The sequence below is a fragment of the Danio rerio genome, chromosome 17 (assembly GCF_052040795.2).
Source record: "Danio rerio strain M-AB ecotype USA chromosome 17, GRCz13ab, whole genome shotgun sequence".
In the NCBI taxonomy this organism is placed as follows: domain Eukaryota; kingdom Metazoa; phylum Chordata; class Actinopteri; order Cypriniformes; family Danionidae; genus Danio; species Danio rerio.
The window spans coordinates 44,182,742-44,201,270 of NC_141037.1; the positions used below are offsets into that span (position 1 = coordinate 44,182,742).

Consider the following 18,529-nt stretch of genomic DNA (forward strand, 5'->3'; position numbering starts at 1 on the left):
TTGTGAACTATGCCACATTACACGAGAAATAATGATTGAATCTTGCCACGATGTCCATTTGTCATTTACGACTCGCCATGACACCCACTGATCAAGAAAATAATGCAGAAATTGGATGATCTGAAAGGGGCTTTATAACTAGCCAATTGAGTGAGCACACTTTCGTTCTGCCCAATCAGAATTGTGTAACTGAACTGCGCTTATGATAAATTACTGACAGGTGGGATTGTGGCATCTGCTGCTTGAGAAGCATTAACATATGAGTTAATATCCAAGGAAAACTGTGTTTGTAAAATGGAAATATTTTGGTTTTAAAGTCACAAAACAAAAACAGGTCATTTTTTTTAAGCTGTTGAATTGTTGCTAATAGTTAAACCTTGAATTAAATCGTAAATCAACTTGCATTCGCTGTCAAAAAAAAAAAAAATTGCAATTAGATATTTTCCCAAAATCGCACAGCCTATATATATATATATATATATATATATATATATATATATATATATATATATATATATATATATATATATATATATATATATATATGTATATATATATATGAAGCATACACTGTAATGGTAATACAATGCAATATGCCAGACTGCCAAATAAATATATTTATTTAGAATAATAAAGTATTCATATAAAGACAATACTAATAAATCAAATATTTGCAAACAAAAAATATAATATTTATTCACATTGTGCAGAATTGACCAAATATTTTGCTAAAGTGTTTGTTTATGCTGTTTTATCTGGTAAGTGATTGTGGTCAAAGTCTACTAATACTTGGACTGTTAGCAAAAATAGAAACGCAATGCTATAGTATCAGTCATTTCATTTGTGTGATTAAGCAGCCTTAAAAAGCATATTGTACGTTATAATCTTTAACACATTACCTATTTGTCCACTGAATAAAGCGATATATCTAAACTGCCAGTGCAGTACTCGGCACCCACGTCTAATATCTGTCAGTCTGCACAGAAACACATCAGAAGATCGCTAGAGCTGTCTCCATATACTCCTGTCTTTAAAAGAATAACTAGCTATAGTTTAAAAACGTGTGCAAGCATTTACATGCAGGACGTTCAACCAAGTGTAATAACTTGTTTTTCTAAACACATTAGACTAATTATTTATGTGGTCCTTCAATAACACCGTGGTAAAATGATAAGGCATATTTATAAACATCCATAAACAAACCTCAATAGAAGCTGCGGAAGTAAGGCATGGGTTCATACTCAAAATTGTTTCTATAATACACATAAAAGGTACAGAGAACACGTTTATTTAAATTTTATTGTATGTTTTTTTGTATCGAATCTATATCTCATAAAGAAACGGGGGGCTTAACAATACCCGTGGATAATGCTGGATTAGCATGTTAGCCAGTGTGTTAGCATCGATCTGCAGCTTCAAAACAAATTTTAATAACACAAAACAAAACACGATTAAGCATATCGGCGATAGCATTGATGTTCTCTGTGTCTGACAGTAGCCGCTTGAAAGTCTTAGTAATATTTAGAAACATTTACCACATTTAATAGAACTTTGTTATAATCAATTCAAAATCACAGCGAAGTCGTTTTTAATTATTTTTCTCTATAAACAATATTATTTATTTTATGCTGTGGAAATCAAAGAGATCTGTTTCTTTTTTCCCCCGTTTTTAAAATATGGTGATTGTGACATAAGTCGTCTAGACACTTAATAAGTATATAAGTGATTTGAAATATTGTTCAAAGTAAGATATTTTTTATATACAATTTATGTATATAAATTGTCCAAAGTTTGGATTATGCAAATGTGGTGAGAGAAACTGACATTATAAAATCACTATAAGTGACCCACTGGTATTTCAAATCAACAAGTTGAAAACAAATATTGTTTAGGGACAGTTTTCAAGACATATAATCTTTTATTTTTGTATGTATATCTTATACAGTTTTACACATATCTAGTTGTCTTCTAATCCAATGGCATTCATACATTTTAAAGTGTGACAAATCTTTAACCACACACAGTATTAATGTGCTTGGGTGAGTTCAACAGTCAGTTATTAATGCACAAAAAGGCAGCCATGGTTTAAAAGGTTTACAAACAAACATTTATATACAGCTCAGTTGTACAAACCACATTCCAGTTAAATAAATAATAAACCAACATTAAATATATAATAAAGCAGGCAAACACAAATGTGGATAGAAAATAACTAGACTTTAAAACCAAAATCCTATAACGAAAAGCCATATTACTATTTTGTTCAGTTACTTTTTAAAAAGTGATCATAGAGGAACATTACATGTACTGTTTATTAAGTTATTAATAAACATATTTTATGTCATAAATGTTTATTGTTGTTATCATTATTTGGAAAATCAATTTGATTTTGATTAGTACGTGTTGTTCAAAAGTTTGAATCTAACTTTTGAAAACACAATTTAGAAAGCTTAAATCAAACTAACAGAAAACTATCACCTTGCTATTTTAAATAGTGTTGTAGGCATATAAAAATTGTTTAATATGTCTCAAAAATATGAAATGCTGGAGTTTTTCCACAACTAGAAATATTGTTGTGGCTTTTTAATCTCTATTCTTCTTCAGTTACACAATGTACGGTACAATGTAAAAGCACTATACAAATAAAAAATAACTTGACCTGACTTGCCGCCAGGTGATATTAATTATATTTAAAAATTAATTTAATATACAGTTAAAAGTCAGAATTATTTGCCCCCTTTGAATTTTTTTTCTTTTTTAAATATTTCCCAAATGACGTTTAACAGAGCAAAGGAATTTTCACTGTATGTTTCATGTTTCAATATTTTCTCTTCTGGAAAAAGTCTTATTTGTTTCATTTCGGCTAGAATAAAAGCAGTTTTTAATTTTTAAAGAACCATTTTAAGGCCAAAATTATTAGCCCCTTTAAGCTTTATATTTTATATATTTTTTTAAATGATTTCTTAAAACTATTATGTTTAGAAATGTGTTCAAAAAAAGCTGTCCATTAAACAGACATTGAGGGAAAAATATAAGGAGCGGGGCTTAAAAATACAGAGGGGCAAACAATAATGACTTCAACTATCAAAATCTTTCTTCTAAAATTAGCATTTTTATCCAACTCTTGTCTGTAGGCTCGAAATTTTACTTTTATAGTAAAGAATAAGTTCTTTTCATTGCCTTTAAAGTGAAAAACGTGAACATAAACATATGAGGCAGAGAAAAATGCTCATTTTAACAACATGATAATGTTTCCCTCTGGACATTTTGGATGTAGAACACAGTACCAAATAAAGATCTAGGGACATCATGGAGTTCAACATTTTAAAGTTAAACTTGTCAGTCGTAAACACTTTGATTATTCAGGAATAGAAGCTTCAGCTCATTTTCAGTGTCCAAATTTAACAGAGTAACAGTTTTTTTTACATTGACTCAGTCATAATGTGATTGTGTCTCAGTCTACATGATTCACACTGTTTTTGGGAAGCCAAATAATTATAATATGGTAATAAAAAGAAGAAAAAAAGGAAGAAGAATACCTTAATTCATATAATCCTTATGATTAAGATTTATTCAACAGTCACTGTATGGCTGACAGATGTTTTTAAATGTTTGTGTTTTCCATTTTTTTATTACATGTATGTACATTTGATTTGTTATTGTATGTATTTATCTGCATGGCATATTTTTGTTCATCGTATTTGCTTATACTTGTTTTGTTTTCTGTATTTGCCTATATATGTTTCTATATTTTTGTACACAACTCAAAGAATTACTTTGTGTTAAAAATGTATTATTGTTATTATTGACAGAGCCTTGTTGGGAAGATGAATAGTCTCTCTCCAGAGTTGGCATTGAGCCGTATTTCTCCTGAGCTGCGGCCTTTACTCTGCTCTATAGTGAGGAATGGACGGGTTGGTTTGGATTCATCCAGCTGTCTCCGGATTACTGACCTCAAGAGTGGGTGAGTGTTCTGTGAACTCTACAAAAAATAGATAACTTTTGGAGAACAGCGTAATTGTAGGTTGTCTATGTTGATATGAGTAATTTCTTTAATATAACCTTAATCAGAATTCTAGAAAACTGAAGGGACTTTCCAGCAATGATCATTAAGGATCTTATTCTTGGCCACTGTATGCCTTTATCCCCCCCATTAAAACATAACTTAAGTCTGGTTTATTACAATTAATTTCAGTTTCTCTGGCCAAATGCCAGTTATAATTAATGCCATACCTGTGTGCAATCAAGAAATCACTTAAATACAACCTGCCTGACAATGTGAAGTAGACCAAAAGATCCTCAAAATCTTTGCATCATTTCGAGATCCAAAGAAATTCTACACCGCAAAATCCTCCAAGTAAAATTTACTCAGTTTAGATACCGTTGAAGTCTGAATTATTAGCCCTCCTTTTAATTTTTATTCTATTTTAAAATATTTCCCAAATGATGATTAACAGAGCAATGAAATTTTCAGTCTGTCTGATAATATTTTTTTCTTCTGGAGAAAGTCTTATTTGTTTTATTTCAGCTACAATAAAAACAGTTTTAAATTTTTTAAAAGCCAGATAAAGGTCAAAATTATTAGTCCCTTTAAGCTAAATATTTTTTTTATAATCTACAGAACAAACCATCGTTAACCAATAACTTGCCTAATAACCCTAACCTGCCTAGTTAACCTAATTAACCTAGTTAAACCTTTAAATGTCACTTTAAGCTGTATAGAAGTCTCTTAAAAAATATCTAGTAAAATAATATTTAATGTCATCATGCCAAAGATAAAACAAATCAGTTATTAGAAATTAGTTATTAAAACTATTATGTTTAGAAATATGTTGAAAAAAGTTCTCTGATAAACAGAAATTGGGTACTGTAGTATTGGGTACAACTGTAGTGTTTGGTCCCTCTCTAAATTGGATTAAACTTCCTAAAGTTAATGAGACGAAGGCTGTTTCTCAATTCCAAGAACGCAGAGAACGGACTTGTGTTCTTGTGGAGACCGGTCTTGCCAGGTGTCCTCGGAAGAACGAACTCAGGAGAGCGCGAGGGCAGAGAACGCGTCCTTTGAGAATTGAGATGCTGCGTTCTTCCTGATGGTCACATGACCTTCACGTGTTTTAAATGGTAAACATTACAGCCTTCATACACCGATTTATTGTTTTTCCCCTTTTCAAAATATATACTTTGCATAAAAACATTATAAATATATGTTGCACAATATAAATAAAACAGATTTTAATACGAATTTCAGCAAACAAACACCCTTAATGTGTTTATTCCTTTATTAAGATGTCCATGGTAATGTTTACTTTCACCGTTTCATTTAGGGAAACTACTGAGGTAAATATATCATATCTATGAACTTTAATAATAAATCTAGATAAAATGCAGCGATTCCCACCTTCAGTCGCAATGACTTCTGGGACTTCCAGAGCGAGTTCGGTGCTTAAGTCTGCATCAGTGCGTCCTCAATATTAAGAACACATCCGGGAAGTTTCACGTGTCCTCCATACTTGCGGTCTTGAGTATTGGAACTGAACTTAGGCAGCTGATGATGACGTTTCACGAGAACATGAGGACGCAAGATCACTGAAGAACGCATATTGAGAAACAGCCGAAGAAATGATTAATTAGGTGATAATTGAGAACTGATGATGAACATCTGCTGTTATTAAGCAGAAGCAGAAAAGAAACACAAAACTACAACTGACTTCAGTCACAGCCTGACATTTAATATATTGAATCTCTCAGCAGAGAATAAACTTGATCAATAAGCAACTCCACAAACAGCAGCTTTACTTATTACTAACCTGTTTGCCTTGTTATAAAGAGGGACCAATTACTCTCTGAACTGAGTATATTTTACTCAGAGGATTTTGCTGTGAAACAAATGAAAAAGAAAATAATTGAGATCTAACATGTCTGGAAAAGTTTATAAAGCCGTTTCTAAAACCTTGGGGCAGCAGTGTACCACAGTGACAGCTTGATGATCTCCAAGAGTTTTGGGAAAATACTCTGTGGATTGACTAGATTGTGTTGTAGGGATAGTTTATAGTTTAACCCAAAGAATGACCAGTCTGGTTGGTGAAGAAGAGCCGGAGTCAGAGATTTAAAAAAAAAAATAAATTAAGTTTACTGAAGATAGTTTGCAGTTTCATTCGCAGAAGCCAGCTTCAACACTCTCAATGAGTTCCTAGGCCGCTCTGCTTACAATCACCAATCAATAACAATTATACTCTCACATAACGTCATTAACTGCGTCATACATATAGGTGTTCTAACCTGATTGGTTAAAACACAGATAGACTAGGAACATTTCCATGTGAGGTTCGTGCGTACAATTCTGAACAATATCTAAACATAAACGTCAGACACCCTTTAGACTCATTAGAGCTGACTCCAGACCTGTGAAACGGATCAACAATCAAATAGAACACACACACTTAAAGTATAATCTGTTTCTTATCCAAGGCTGAGTGTACCGTCAGCCGTCTTTATCAAAACTGGTTAAAAACTGGTATAATCTACATTCAGGCAGTTATATTCTTACTACACAAAGTCTATCTTGAATAAAAAGTAGAATCACTTTAAAAGATTTAACCGTAAAACTATAACAAAATCACTTTTTTCGACAGTATTAACTCCTAGAAATAACAATAGAAACAGTTGTTTCCAGTCCTCAGTTCCACTCAAGATCTCCATGACCTCTGACCTAGTTTGCTGGCTCCTGAAAATAGGTATAAAGAGACAGGCAAATGCACTGAACATTCCTTTATTAAGCAATGTGTTAACTTATTCATTAATTAAAATCAATTCACAGTTAAATACTAAGAAACAGGATGATGAAAAGGATAAACGTTGGTCCATGATGAGATGAACTGGAAAGCAGAAATCCGAATCCTTCAGTGTAAAAGTTTAACTTTTTGGAAGGTGTGTGTCTCATTATGTGTGGCATAAAATAACATTGTATTTAAGAAAAAGAGCATCATACCAACAGTAAAATTTGGGGATGCATTGTGCTGGTCTGTGGATACTTGTGATAAAAGGAACCATGAATTCAGCTGTGTATTAAAATATCATGAAGGAAAATGTTCTGCCATCTTTTAGAGACCTCAAGCAGATTCAAACTTTTGTTCAGCAGCAAAACAATGGTCCAAAGCACACTAGTGTCACTGACTCGGTCCCGGTCATTCCCCTCGCTGGCCAGCAGAGGCCACCATCTCCGGACTTCTAGCATTACATCATCCATTTACGCTGATTGTGCATACACCTGATCTGAATCTAGCTAACGACCCACGTACCTCTTATAAGCCGCACTCAAACACTCAGTCAGTGCGAAGTCTTGTTCAGCCCCGGCCAGCATTACTGAGCGTTATATCCAGCCTGATCTCTTGTGTACGACTCCTGTTTCTGACTCTGCTTCGCCTTCTGCCTGCCCACGACCCTCGCCTGATATACGGACTCTGATTCTCGCTGCCTGCCCTCAACCCAAGCCTGTTTCACGGACTCTGAATCACGCCCCTTGCCTTCGACCCATGCCTGGTAACTCACTCTGTGTCTGTTCACCGTCATTCCTGAAACCATTACTACTACTGTGGATGTGTGTGCACCCAGGTGCATATTGTGTGTTTGAGTAAGATTGTGATCAATAAATACTGCATAATGGATCCCTCCGTGTCAGTCTCCTCGTTACAACTAGCAACTCCACTTCTGAATAGAATAGCTGAAACAAATTAAAATGAAGACTTTGGAGTGGCCTAGTCAAAGTTCTGACCTGAATCCAATTGAGATGCTATGGCGTGATTTTTAAAAGAGGGTTCATGTTTAAAAACTCTCCAATGTGGTTGAATTACAACAATTCTGATATTAGTGGGCCAAAATAAATGACTAAATAAAAAGCTGAAAATGTTTGATTGCCGTTGTTGCTGCTAGGGGTGGCCAAATTAGTTATTAGGTTTAGGGCCCAACACTTTTTCACACAGAGCTATATTGTTCTGCATTTAGTTTCCCCTTAATTACCCCCCCCCCCCCTCAATTTCGAAACTGAATTATGTGTTTACTTGTGTTGTCCTTGACTAATAGTCACATTTTTATGTTCTGAAACATTAAAATGTGACAAACATACAAAAAATAAGAAATCAGTAAGGGCAAACTCTTTTTCATACTTCTGTATATGCATGTACAGAATTGTTAGCCTCCCTCTGAATTTTTTTCAGTATATATATATATAATATATATATTGTCAAGTATTTAAGTACATATTCAAAAGTCTGTGTACAAAACCCTGTAGGTGCGATAAGTCCTATCCAATGTGCCTCCAACCACATCGTCAACTACACAGTGAAGGTTATTGGATGCTATCTCACCAGCCAATGAGATTGTTCCTCAGCGTTTAAATACATCAGTGTTATATGAAATATCAATCAGCACAGCACCATGTTTTCAGTTACCCACCTCCACCCCAGCTCCACCTGTGTATAGATCTGCTATGGAAGGTTATGTCTGTTATCTTAGACATTATGCCAGTACCAAGTGTCAGTACCTGATCTGCACCAACAATCAAACCAGCAGCAGCATCAGCATAGCAGATCTACACTGCTAAGACCAAACACATCAACATTGCCTTATTGCCATCAACATTCATTACCATAAATCCCTCACAGGGTTGTCATGACAGAACTGCCTTAACATGCGTATGAACTTTAATGCCATCCCAATCTTAATCCGTAGGGCTTAATGTGGAGTCAGCCCACCCTTTGCGACTATAACAGCTCTTCTGGGAAGGCTTTCCATCAGGTTTAGGAAAGTGTTTATGGGAAATTTTGACCATTCTTCACATTTGTGAGGTCAGGAACTAATGTTGGATAAGAAGGCCTGACTCGCAGTCTCTGCTCTGATTCATTCCAAAGGTGTTCAATTGGGTTGAGGTACAGTAACACCTGAATTCAATGATTTGGATTTGTGTCCCATAACTTATGGCAATAATCTCTCACACACATTTTTTTGGCTTGTTTCATCAGGCATTGTGCTTTGTTAGAGCAGAGGGATCTGCCTTTGGCAATATATAATTAATATAATTATATAATAAAACAGATATACACTTACCGACCACTTTATTAGGTGTCTAACTGCCTGTTAATGCAAATTTCTAATCGGTCAATCACATGGTAGCATCTCAATGTATATTTAGGCATGTAGATATGGTCAAGATGATCTTCTGCAGTCCAAAACGAGCATCAGAATGGAGAAGAAGGTGATTTAAGTGACTTTGGATATGACATGGTTGTTGGTGATAGACGGGCTGGTCTGAGTATTTCAGAAACTGCTGATCTACTGGAATTTTCACACACAACCTACTCTAGGGTTTACAGAGAATGGTCCTAAAAAGAGAAAATATCCATTGAGGTGCAAATGCCTAGTCGATATCAGAGGAGAATGTCCAGATTGGTTCAAGCAGATACAAAGGCAACAGTAACACAAATAACCACTCGTTACAATCGAGGTAGACAGAAGAGAATCTCTGAACGCACAGCACGTCAAACCTTAAGGCAGATGGGCTACAGCAGCAGACCACACCGCATTGCAGCTCCTGTCAGCCTTAGAACAAGAACCATGCTACAATTGGCACAGTCTCATCAAAATTGAACATTAGAAGATTGGAAAAACGCTGCCTGGTCTGATGAGTTTCGATTTCTGCTGCGACATTTGGATGGTAGGGTCAGAATTTGGCATCCACAACATGAAAGCATGGATCCATACTGCTTTGTTTCAATGGTTCAGGCTTGTGGTGGTGGTGGTGGTGATGTATTAATGTGGGGGATATTTTCTTGACAGACTTTGGTCTCATTAGTACCAACTGAGCATCTTATCAGCACCACAGCCCACCTGAGTATTGTTGCTGACCATGTCCATCCCCTTATGACCACAGTGTACCCATCTTCTGATGGCTACTTCCAGCAGGATAACGCGCCGTGTCTTAAAGATGGAATCATCTCAAACTTGTTCACTGGACTCAAATGGCCTCCATAAACACAATTTTCAATCCAATAGGGCACCTTTGAGAAGTGGTGGAACAGGGGATTCAAATGATTGATGTGAAGTTGACAAATCTGCAGCAACTGTATGATGCTAACATTTCAATATGGAGAAAAAAAAATCTCTAAGGATTATTTATAGTACCTTGTTGAATTTATGCCTTGAAGGAGGTCCAACTTGGTATTAGTAAAGGTGCACCAGTGGCCAGTAGGTGTAGAGTAGAATAGAGAATAAACGTAAAAAAAATTCTTTTTCGTAGTTGATGGTTGAGCAATCAGTTTCCTCTGTATTGTAAAGTTTTTATTGTGTTTGCCCTGCAGCTGTTTCCTAAAGCGAAAATGTAACGCATGCATTCTTTACGAAACAATCATAATGATAATATTATTTGACAATAAGCATTTTAACATAAAACATATTGCTCTGAATGTGGCCATACTGTAGTCATGCTCAGAAATGATTAAAGATGACAGATAGCACTTAGTCAATGCTTATTTTGACTGGGTTAACGAGATTAACAAAGGCAGAAACATATTGTGTTGTTTTTTATTAAACAATGACTGATTGTGAAATGAATAGCCTTAGAGGACGTTTATTTTGTCACATTGAATTAGAAAAGTTATTTTATTTATAGAATTCAAATGTATTAAAAGTCAGACAATTCTATTCAGTTTGAATTCTTATACACACTATTTAAAGAAAATGTACATGCATCAATGTATTTGTGGATTATGATTAAAATGGATTTAATTTAAGGTTTGAGTTTCTATCTTACTGCACAGGACAAAGGTTTTGTAGATCAGAACATAATAGAATACACAAACACACACACACACACAAACACATGCGAACGCACACACAAAACATTTAAATACAGTCTTTCAGATGCTCAGACTAGTTCTCTGCACTCTAACAAGATTGTAAGGTTTAGAATCTAATTAATGCATATAAACAACTTTAACATTATTAAAAGTACATGATGACTGACTGATATCGAATGTTCAATTTCAAGCTATATGTTTATTTTATTTTCAATTCAAACTATCTGCTTCTGCTTTAATTATGACAATAAATGTTATATTAAATGGTATTCAAACTTATATTGGTAGCATTTAACACTAAATAAAGCACATAATCAGTACCTGAGGTTATGGATTCCATAGTAGTTTATGCTGTTGTTTATTGTTGCTGTTGTTGTACATGCATCACCTTCAAAGGGAGGATGGTCGAGGCAGAAGCAAACAGTAAAACACAGGTAATCCACAAGAGTATTCCAAAAAGCAAGCATAAGTTGGGGCAGGCGGCAAACAATCATTGATCCAAAGGCAGTGCAAAAATACAAAAACAAGGCAGACAAGGCAAAACACAGGAACACAGGGAAGCTGCTTGATAAAGTCCATAACATAAACCAGTACTCAGCACAATGTCTTTTTAAGTGCTGCTGATATGTTAGTGCAAATTGGCTGCAGGTGTTTTTCATCATGTAAATCAGGTGTGAGGTACATTTGGCTGTTATGAGGTGTAGAGTGTCCACTAGTATGTCTGGTGGGATATCTAGCTAGTGACCATGACGTGCACAATTATCAAGTTGACACTGATATTTTTGTTTTTCATTTTCTTTTAGCTGCACATCACTGATGCCCGGTCCTTGCTGTGACAGATTTAAACTTCATATTCCATATGCTGGAGAGACTCTCAAATGTAAGTAGCATTTCTTTATATAAACAAACTGCAGATTACACGAGTAGTTATGCTGGCATTATTATTGTTCTTATATAAATGACTATGTGACCCTGGTTTTTCATGTTGCACGGGTATATATTTTGGAAATTATTGACCTTTTTATGCCAAAAATCATGTTCCATGAATATATTTAGTGAATTTCCTTGTGTAAATTTATTAAAACTTAAATTACATTTTTTTTGAATCCTCAGATTTCAGATTTACAAATAGTTGTATCTCAACTAAATATTGTTCTATATACAGTTGAAGTCAGTATTATTATCCCTCCTGAGTTATAAGCCCTCCTGTTTATTTTTTCCCCTAATTTCTGTTTAACAGAGAAGATTTCTTCAACACATTTTTAAACATAATCGTTTCAATAACTCATTTTTAATAACTGATTTATTTTATCTTTGCCATGATGACAGAAAATAATATTTGACTAGATATTTTTCAAGACACTTCTATACAGCTTAAAGTGACATTTAAAGCATTAACTAGGTTAATTAGGTTAACTAGGCAGGTTAGGATAATTAGTCAAGTTATTGTATAATGATGGTTTGGTCTGTAGACTATCAAAAATATGGCTTAAAGGGGCTGATAATTTGACCTTAAAATGGTTTATAAAAATTAAAAACTGCTTTTATTCTAGCTGAAATAAAACAAATAAGACTTTCTCCAGAAAAAAAAAAAAAAATCAGATATACTGTGAATTTTTTTTTGCTCTGTTAAACATCAATTTGGAAATAATTAAAAAATCAAAAAAAAAAAAAAAATCAAAGCAAATTTTATTAAATCTTTGTGCCTAAATACTTTAATCTCAACATTGCATATTTATGCGATATGACTATTGCGGATGCATACATTATGATATCTATGCTGAAACAATATTTTGTGCATCCTTACAGGACAGATTTGTCATGTTACAGTACATTCGGAGGTGTAATATATTATTAATGCACACTACATTTGCCACTTAAAATCTTAAATCTTACACAAATCGTACAAATTGTCTGAAAGCAAAATGATTGGGTTTATCTTTAATCTTTGCCAAATGATGTTTAATAGAGCAAGGAAATTTTTACATTATGTCTCATAATATTTTTTTTCTTCTGGAGAAGTCTTATTTGTTTTATTTCCGCTAAAATAAAAGCAGTTTAAAATGTTTAAAAACCATTTTAAGGTCAAAATTATTAGCCTTTTTAAGCTATAGAACAAACCATCATTATACAATGACCTGCCTAGTTATCTTAACCTGCCTAGTTAACCTAATTAACCTAGTTAAGCCTTTAAATGTCGCTTTATGCTGATTACAAGTGTTTTGAAAACTATTTTGTAAAATAATATTCACTGTCATCATGGAGGAAAATAAAATATATCAGTTGTAAGAAATTAGTTATTAAAACTATTATGTTTAGAAATGTGTTGAAAAAAATCTTCTCTCTACTAAACAGAAATTGGGGGAAAAAATAAACAGGGGGCTAAGTATTCAGGTAAACTTCACAAACACAATGTCAGATTTTTCCAACATCGTGCCTGTTAATATACTCCCACTAACAGAAACTCTATAAAGCATTGATGTTTGTGAAATACTGTAGAATAGGACAGCACAATTCATCAAAATAAAACCAAAATATCGGCACAATAGCCTTGTCGTTACCGTGCTAACATATGGTACAGAAGCACACCAGGGCGTCCCGAGTTCGTTCTTGAACCTACCCCCCTCACTCTTTCCCACTTTGCTTCCTGTCTCAATACTGTCCTATCTAATAAAGGCTAAAATGCCCCCCCAAAAAAAAAAAAAAAATAAAACCAAAATCAAGATTTGGCATAGCAAGATGATCAAATTGTAAAGTAAATTGTTGTGAAACACATGAACCTTGTTTCAAATTTAACGCCACTCCATCTCTGCGGGCACGGTGTGTTGTTTATTAAACAGTTTTCCAAGAAAAGTAAGCTTTTAATAACTTACATAATTAGGTTTTCATTTCAAATTCTCTTAAATCAGTCAAGTGTTTGAAATAATTTCCTCTTATCGTTCGATGATGAAGAAAATCTATCCTCCCCCATCCCCCAGTGCTTATATAATTGACTTTTCCCCAAATCCTGCATCTTACTGTAGATGACAAAGCATCATGGTAGCTTTTGTTTGGCTTCTGTTCGGAGAGCCTCTGTGTGTGTGTAATTTCTGACATGTTCTTATCAAATTCAGCTCTGGGATGTATCAAGAGAGTGCTATGAAGTGATTGACTAAACCTCATTAAAGCGGAGGTGACAAACACTAATGATATTTTGTGTTTAATGAGCACTGTGCATTTGTAATCTATTGAGTTTGTGAGAGTTATTGTTTAACATTGTGTTGCTCATTTTTGCAAAGGAAACTGTCACTAATATTTATACTTTTAAAGTGTTAGTTCACCCAAAAAGATAGTTTGCTTATTAATTACTCATTCTTAGGGCTGCTCAATTAATCGAAAATCCGATTATGGCTTCTAACGATTATGAAAAACCATTAATCGAGATAAACGATTATTCCATTATTTACCGCCCCCTGTCTAGTTGTCCTCACTTGTTGCTCTTAAAAGCGCGAAAGACCTCATCCTTATGTGTGTGCGGTGCGCAGACAGTCAGAAGCATGCGGTCTGCACTTGGTCTCGTTCGCACATTGTGACAGCAGAGAGCACACACATCTAAAGTCATTAACGTGAGCGCTTTAATGTCCAAATAGGTGTCAAAACACGGTGTTTAGTGATTATTCCTATTAACCCTCATTTTGTAATAAACAAACGAGTTGAGAATCAAAAGACACGTGAAAGCAAAACCATTAAAGCGACAGAGCACAGCTGCCGCCTGTTTTATCATGATTAATAAAACAATGAGAAAATCCCTCTTTGCTCTTAAATGAAGACTTTTGTAGCTAAAGTGTTTTTCTTACGGTGAAGATGCTAAAAGCACAGTTTGTTTAATATTTTTATTATATTGTATTTATTTCTCTTTCCTTTGCAGGGAGGAAAATAATATATGTAGTTAAAACCAGAATTATTAGCCCTCCTGAATATTAGCAACCTTTTTCCCCCAATTTCTGTTTAATGGAAAGAAGATTTTTGAACATAATAGTTTTAATCATTCATTTCTAATAGCCGATTAATTTTATCTTTGCTATGATGACAGCTCAGAATATTTTAGTAGATATTTTTTTAAATACAAACATTCAAATTCAAAGTGTGATTCAAAAGCTTAATTAGGGTAATTAGGCAAGTCATTTTATAACAGTAGTTACTTCTGCAGACAATCAAAAATATAAATTGTCATATAAAAAAAATAATAATATTTTAATAAAGACCACATGCCTTCAGTGGTTTGATTGGAAAATGATAAAGCTACAGAAAAGTTTTTTGCACACAAAACTAAATTAAAGACTTCTCCTCAGTGTCATTGAAGGGTTTGTTTTATTTATTTATCCTTTATTTTACCAGGATTTCCCCATTAAGATATGCATCTCTTCTACCAGGGGTTCTGGCTTAAATGGCAGCATAAAAAGTTTTAAATAAAAAAATACACATACATAAAGTATCGTGCACTCTTAGAAATAAAGGTACATGAGCTGGGGTGGTACCTATTTAAAAGCTACACAATTGTACCTAAAGGGTCTTTATTATTACCTTAATGCTACGTAGTTCCTAGAAAGTACAATAGTGTACCACTAAAAAAATTTTAGGTAATATAAGCTTCTTATGTACCAATATGGACTCTTTAAGTACAAATGTGTATCGTTTGAAAAGGAACCACTAAGCTTGGGTATGATAACCTTGGATAAAAATATCATGGTTTCACGATATTGTAATTACTGCTCTAAAATATTTTCTCTTTAAATGTCCAGGTAAAAAAAACTAAAACTTTTTTTCCTCTTTGAGAACAATATATTTAATTTTTTGAAAGATTTATACTATTTTGAAGCAGTAAACATGTCAGGCTGAATAATTCTAATGAATCATTTACTTCTGCTGTCTTCATTATCTTCAAAAACACTGATTTCTTTACAACTTAAAACAGCATCTTTGGATATTTTTTTCTGCTAGATACTGTTGTCCTAAAAAAACAAACAAAAAAAGTAAATAAAAAATCATACTCTTATTTTAGGAACGGTATTACAGAAAATGTTGGCGGTTTTAAACTTTTCCAAACCGCGGTATACCTTGAAAACGGTTATCGTCTCATGTACCACCCCAGTGACACGCTTATTTCTGAGCGTGTGAAGTAAAAATTGCACGAAACATTCACAGTATTTTTTTTAGGTAAGACTTTAAATAATTTAAAAAGATATTTAGGGATGAAATTGTTTCTAACACAATAACAACATTTAGCTTATCATTCCATAATGTAGGGCCTAAGAAGGAAAACGCAGTTTTACCAAACTCAAGACACACTCTACACTCTCAGAAGAAATGCTACAATGTTGTACCAAAGAAGGTACAAACCCTTGTCACTGGGGCCAAACCTGTTCATGGGACAGAATTGTTCCACAAATTTGTACCATTGCAGTTTGTATCTTTAAGGACATGATTTGTACCATGGGAAACCAATATATAACTTTGTTTTTTTTTTTTAAAACCTGCAGATACAACATTGTATCTTCGTCAAAGGTACAAATCTGATCCATGAAAGTATCACTACAGTGACAAGACACTTTGTACCTTAACAGTGTCAAATGTGTTCCTTCAGGAACTTTTAAAAGGTGTTATGCTTTATCCAAAATGTGTCATTATTTTCAGTAAGCATATTAGTAAGCAGTTTTAAAAAAAAAGTTTTTGTGTGTGTGTGTCTGTGTGTGTGTGTGTGTGTATGTAAATGCACCTTTTCCATTTACAATAAATAATAAACAATACTTTAACATAAATCAAAAGATCTATTACTTGCTAAACATTTCACAACACTCTTCATGAAAATGTTTCAGAAACACATTCTCCCATGTGCAATATAAAACTTTTCTTCTCCAATTTTCACACAATACCATGGGAATCACTGCTTTAATTGACTTAATTTTAAAACAGAAATAGAATTATGCAAACATATTGTAAGATGTGAGATGTGCGCAATGTTTGGTTAGTTGCGGTTGCGGCTGGAAGGGCGGCTGGAAGGGCATCCACTGCGTAAAAACTTGCTGGATAAGTTGGCGGTTCATTCCGCTGTGGCGACCCCGGATTAATAAAGGGACTAAGCCGACAAGAAAATAAATGAATGAATAAAATATCTGCATGAACACTTTGCATATGCAGGACTTCAGCTCATTTGCAGATATCAATAATGAAAATTTATTTATCAGAAAATGCTTACCAAATGTTACCAAATACTAAATATGCCTTAAATGTTTAGTTAACAATACCTATAATTTAGTAATTTATATAATTTAGTTTTACCAGTTGTTTTGTATTATAGAACTTAGTAAATAAGGTTTAAGTTTATATTTTAATATAATGTTTATGGTTCTTTAAACATGCTTTTAAATGATGATCCTTATTTTAATATGGAAATTATTCATAAAAATCACTTTACCTTACCAGTAATATTTTTTTCCATAGATATTGTAATAAAGGAATCCAACACTAATGTATCTTTTTATGAGAACAATTGTGTACCTTTCTTTAAATTGTACCATAAAAGGTATAGATCAGTATCATAAGAGGTCTTTTCTGTTTTTTAAGGAACATTATTTGTACTACTGTGTACCTTTTTTCTGAGAGTGTAGGAACAATTAAATTATAATTTATAAGAATTTTGTTTACTATAACTACGAGTATAATATGATAAAAGGTTACAAATATAACATGGCAATTTACCCAATAGAGCCCTAGCGGTGAGTAGAAGCATATACATTTTTTTTTCCTTTGGTGCAGAAACCATCCGAACATTTTGTACAAAATGCAATCATAGGCACGTGAAAATGCATTCATCACAAAATCGTATTGCAGCATGATATATGCTGTCCAGCTCAATGACAGGTTTGCATGTATATAAACTACACCTCCATAATCTATCACTAAAGGGAAACAGCTTTTGGATGATATTTATCTTGCTTCGAAAAGAAGGCACTTCTTAATGCAAAAAAAAAGAAAAAAAAAAGAAAACCCAATTTAGGCCTGAGCTTCTTTACAAGATTTTCAATATGAGAATTAAAACCCAACCGTTCAACAAACCATATGCCCAAATATTTATAATTGGGTGCATGTTCATGTGACGCTATTGGTCTCTTCGAGACTATTTCACCAATTTTTTTTTTTTTATGGGATATTTTATTACCTGGATATTATTCCATACTCAAAAAGACAGAATATAAAATATATTTAGAAAAATGTATGAAATATTTATATACTTTATTATTAGCGTAGTCAAAAGCATTTAACCCCCTGTATGAAATTTATAGGCAAGGCAGTGGCACAGTAGGTAGTGCTGTAGCCTCACAGCAAGAAGGTCGCTGGTTCGAACCTAGGCTCAGTTGGCGTTTTTGTGTGGAGTTTGCATGTTCTCCCTACCTTCGCGTGGGTTTTCTCCGGGTGCTCCGTTTTCCCCCACAGTTCAATGACATGTGGTACAGGTGAATTGGGTAGGCTAAATTGTCCGTAGTGGATAAGTGTGTGTGTGTAAATGTGTGTGTGGATGTTTCCCAGAGATGGGTTGTGGCTGGAAGGGCATCCGCTGCGTAAAAACTTGCTGGATAAGTTGGCGGTTCATTCCGCTGTGGCGACCCCAGATTAATAAAGGGACTAAGCCGACAAGAGAA

The 18,529-nt window shown here is 33.9% G+C and overlaps 2 protein-coding genes across 7 annotated transcripts in view; one reads left to right on the forward strand and one right to left on the reverse strand.

Moving 5' to 3' along the window:
• rbks (ribokinase) overlaps nucleotides 1–990 on the reverse strand; it is an 82,601-nt gene extending 81,611 nt beyond the window's left edge. For all 4 annotated transcript variants that reach the window (XR_015512523.1, XR_015512524.1, XR_015512522.2 and 1 more), the window contains 1 exon segment: nucleotides 900–990. The gene's annotated coding sequence lies outside the window, so the exon portion shown is untranslated.
• A 199-nt stretch (nucleotides 991–1,189) lies between these two features.
• babam2 (BRISC and BRCA1 A complex member 2) overlaps nucleotides 1,190–18,529 on the forward strand; it is a 182,460-nt gene continuing 165,120 nt past the window's right edge. For 2 of the 3 annotated variants that reach the window (XR_015512552.1, NM_001017777.1), the window contains 3 exon segments: nucleotides 1,194–1,271; nucleotides 3,813–3,964; nucleotides 11,654–11,730. Coding sequence is in view for 2 of the 3 variants with exons in the window: in NM_001017777.1 (NP_001017777.1) it covers nucleotides 3,828–3,964; nucleotides 11,654–11,730 (214 nt within the window). In the remaining variant the exon portion in view is untranslated. 3 annotated transcript variants of the gene reach the window in all.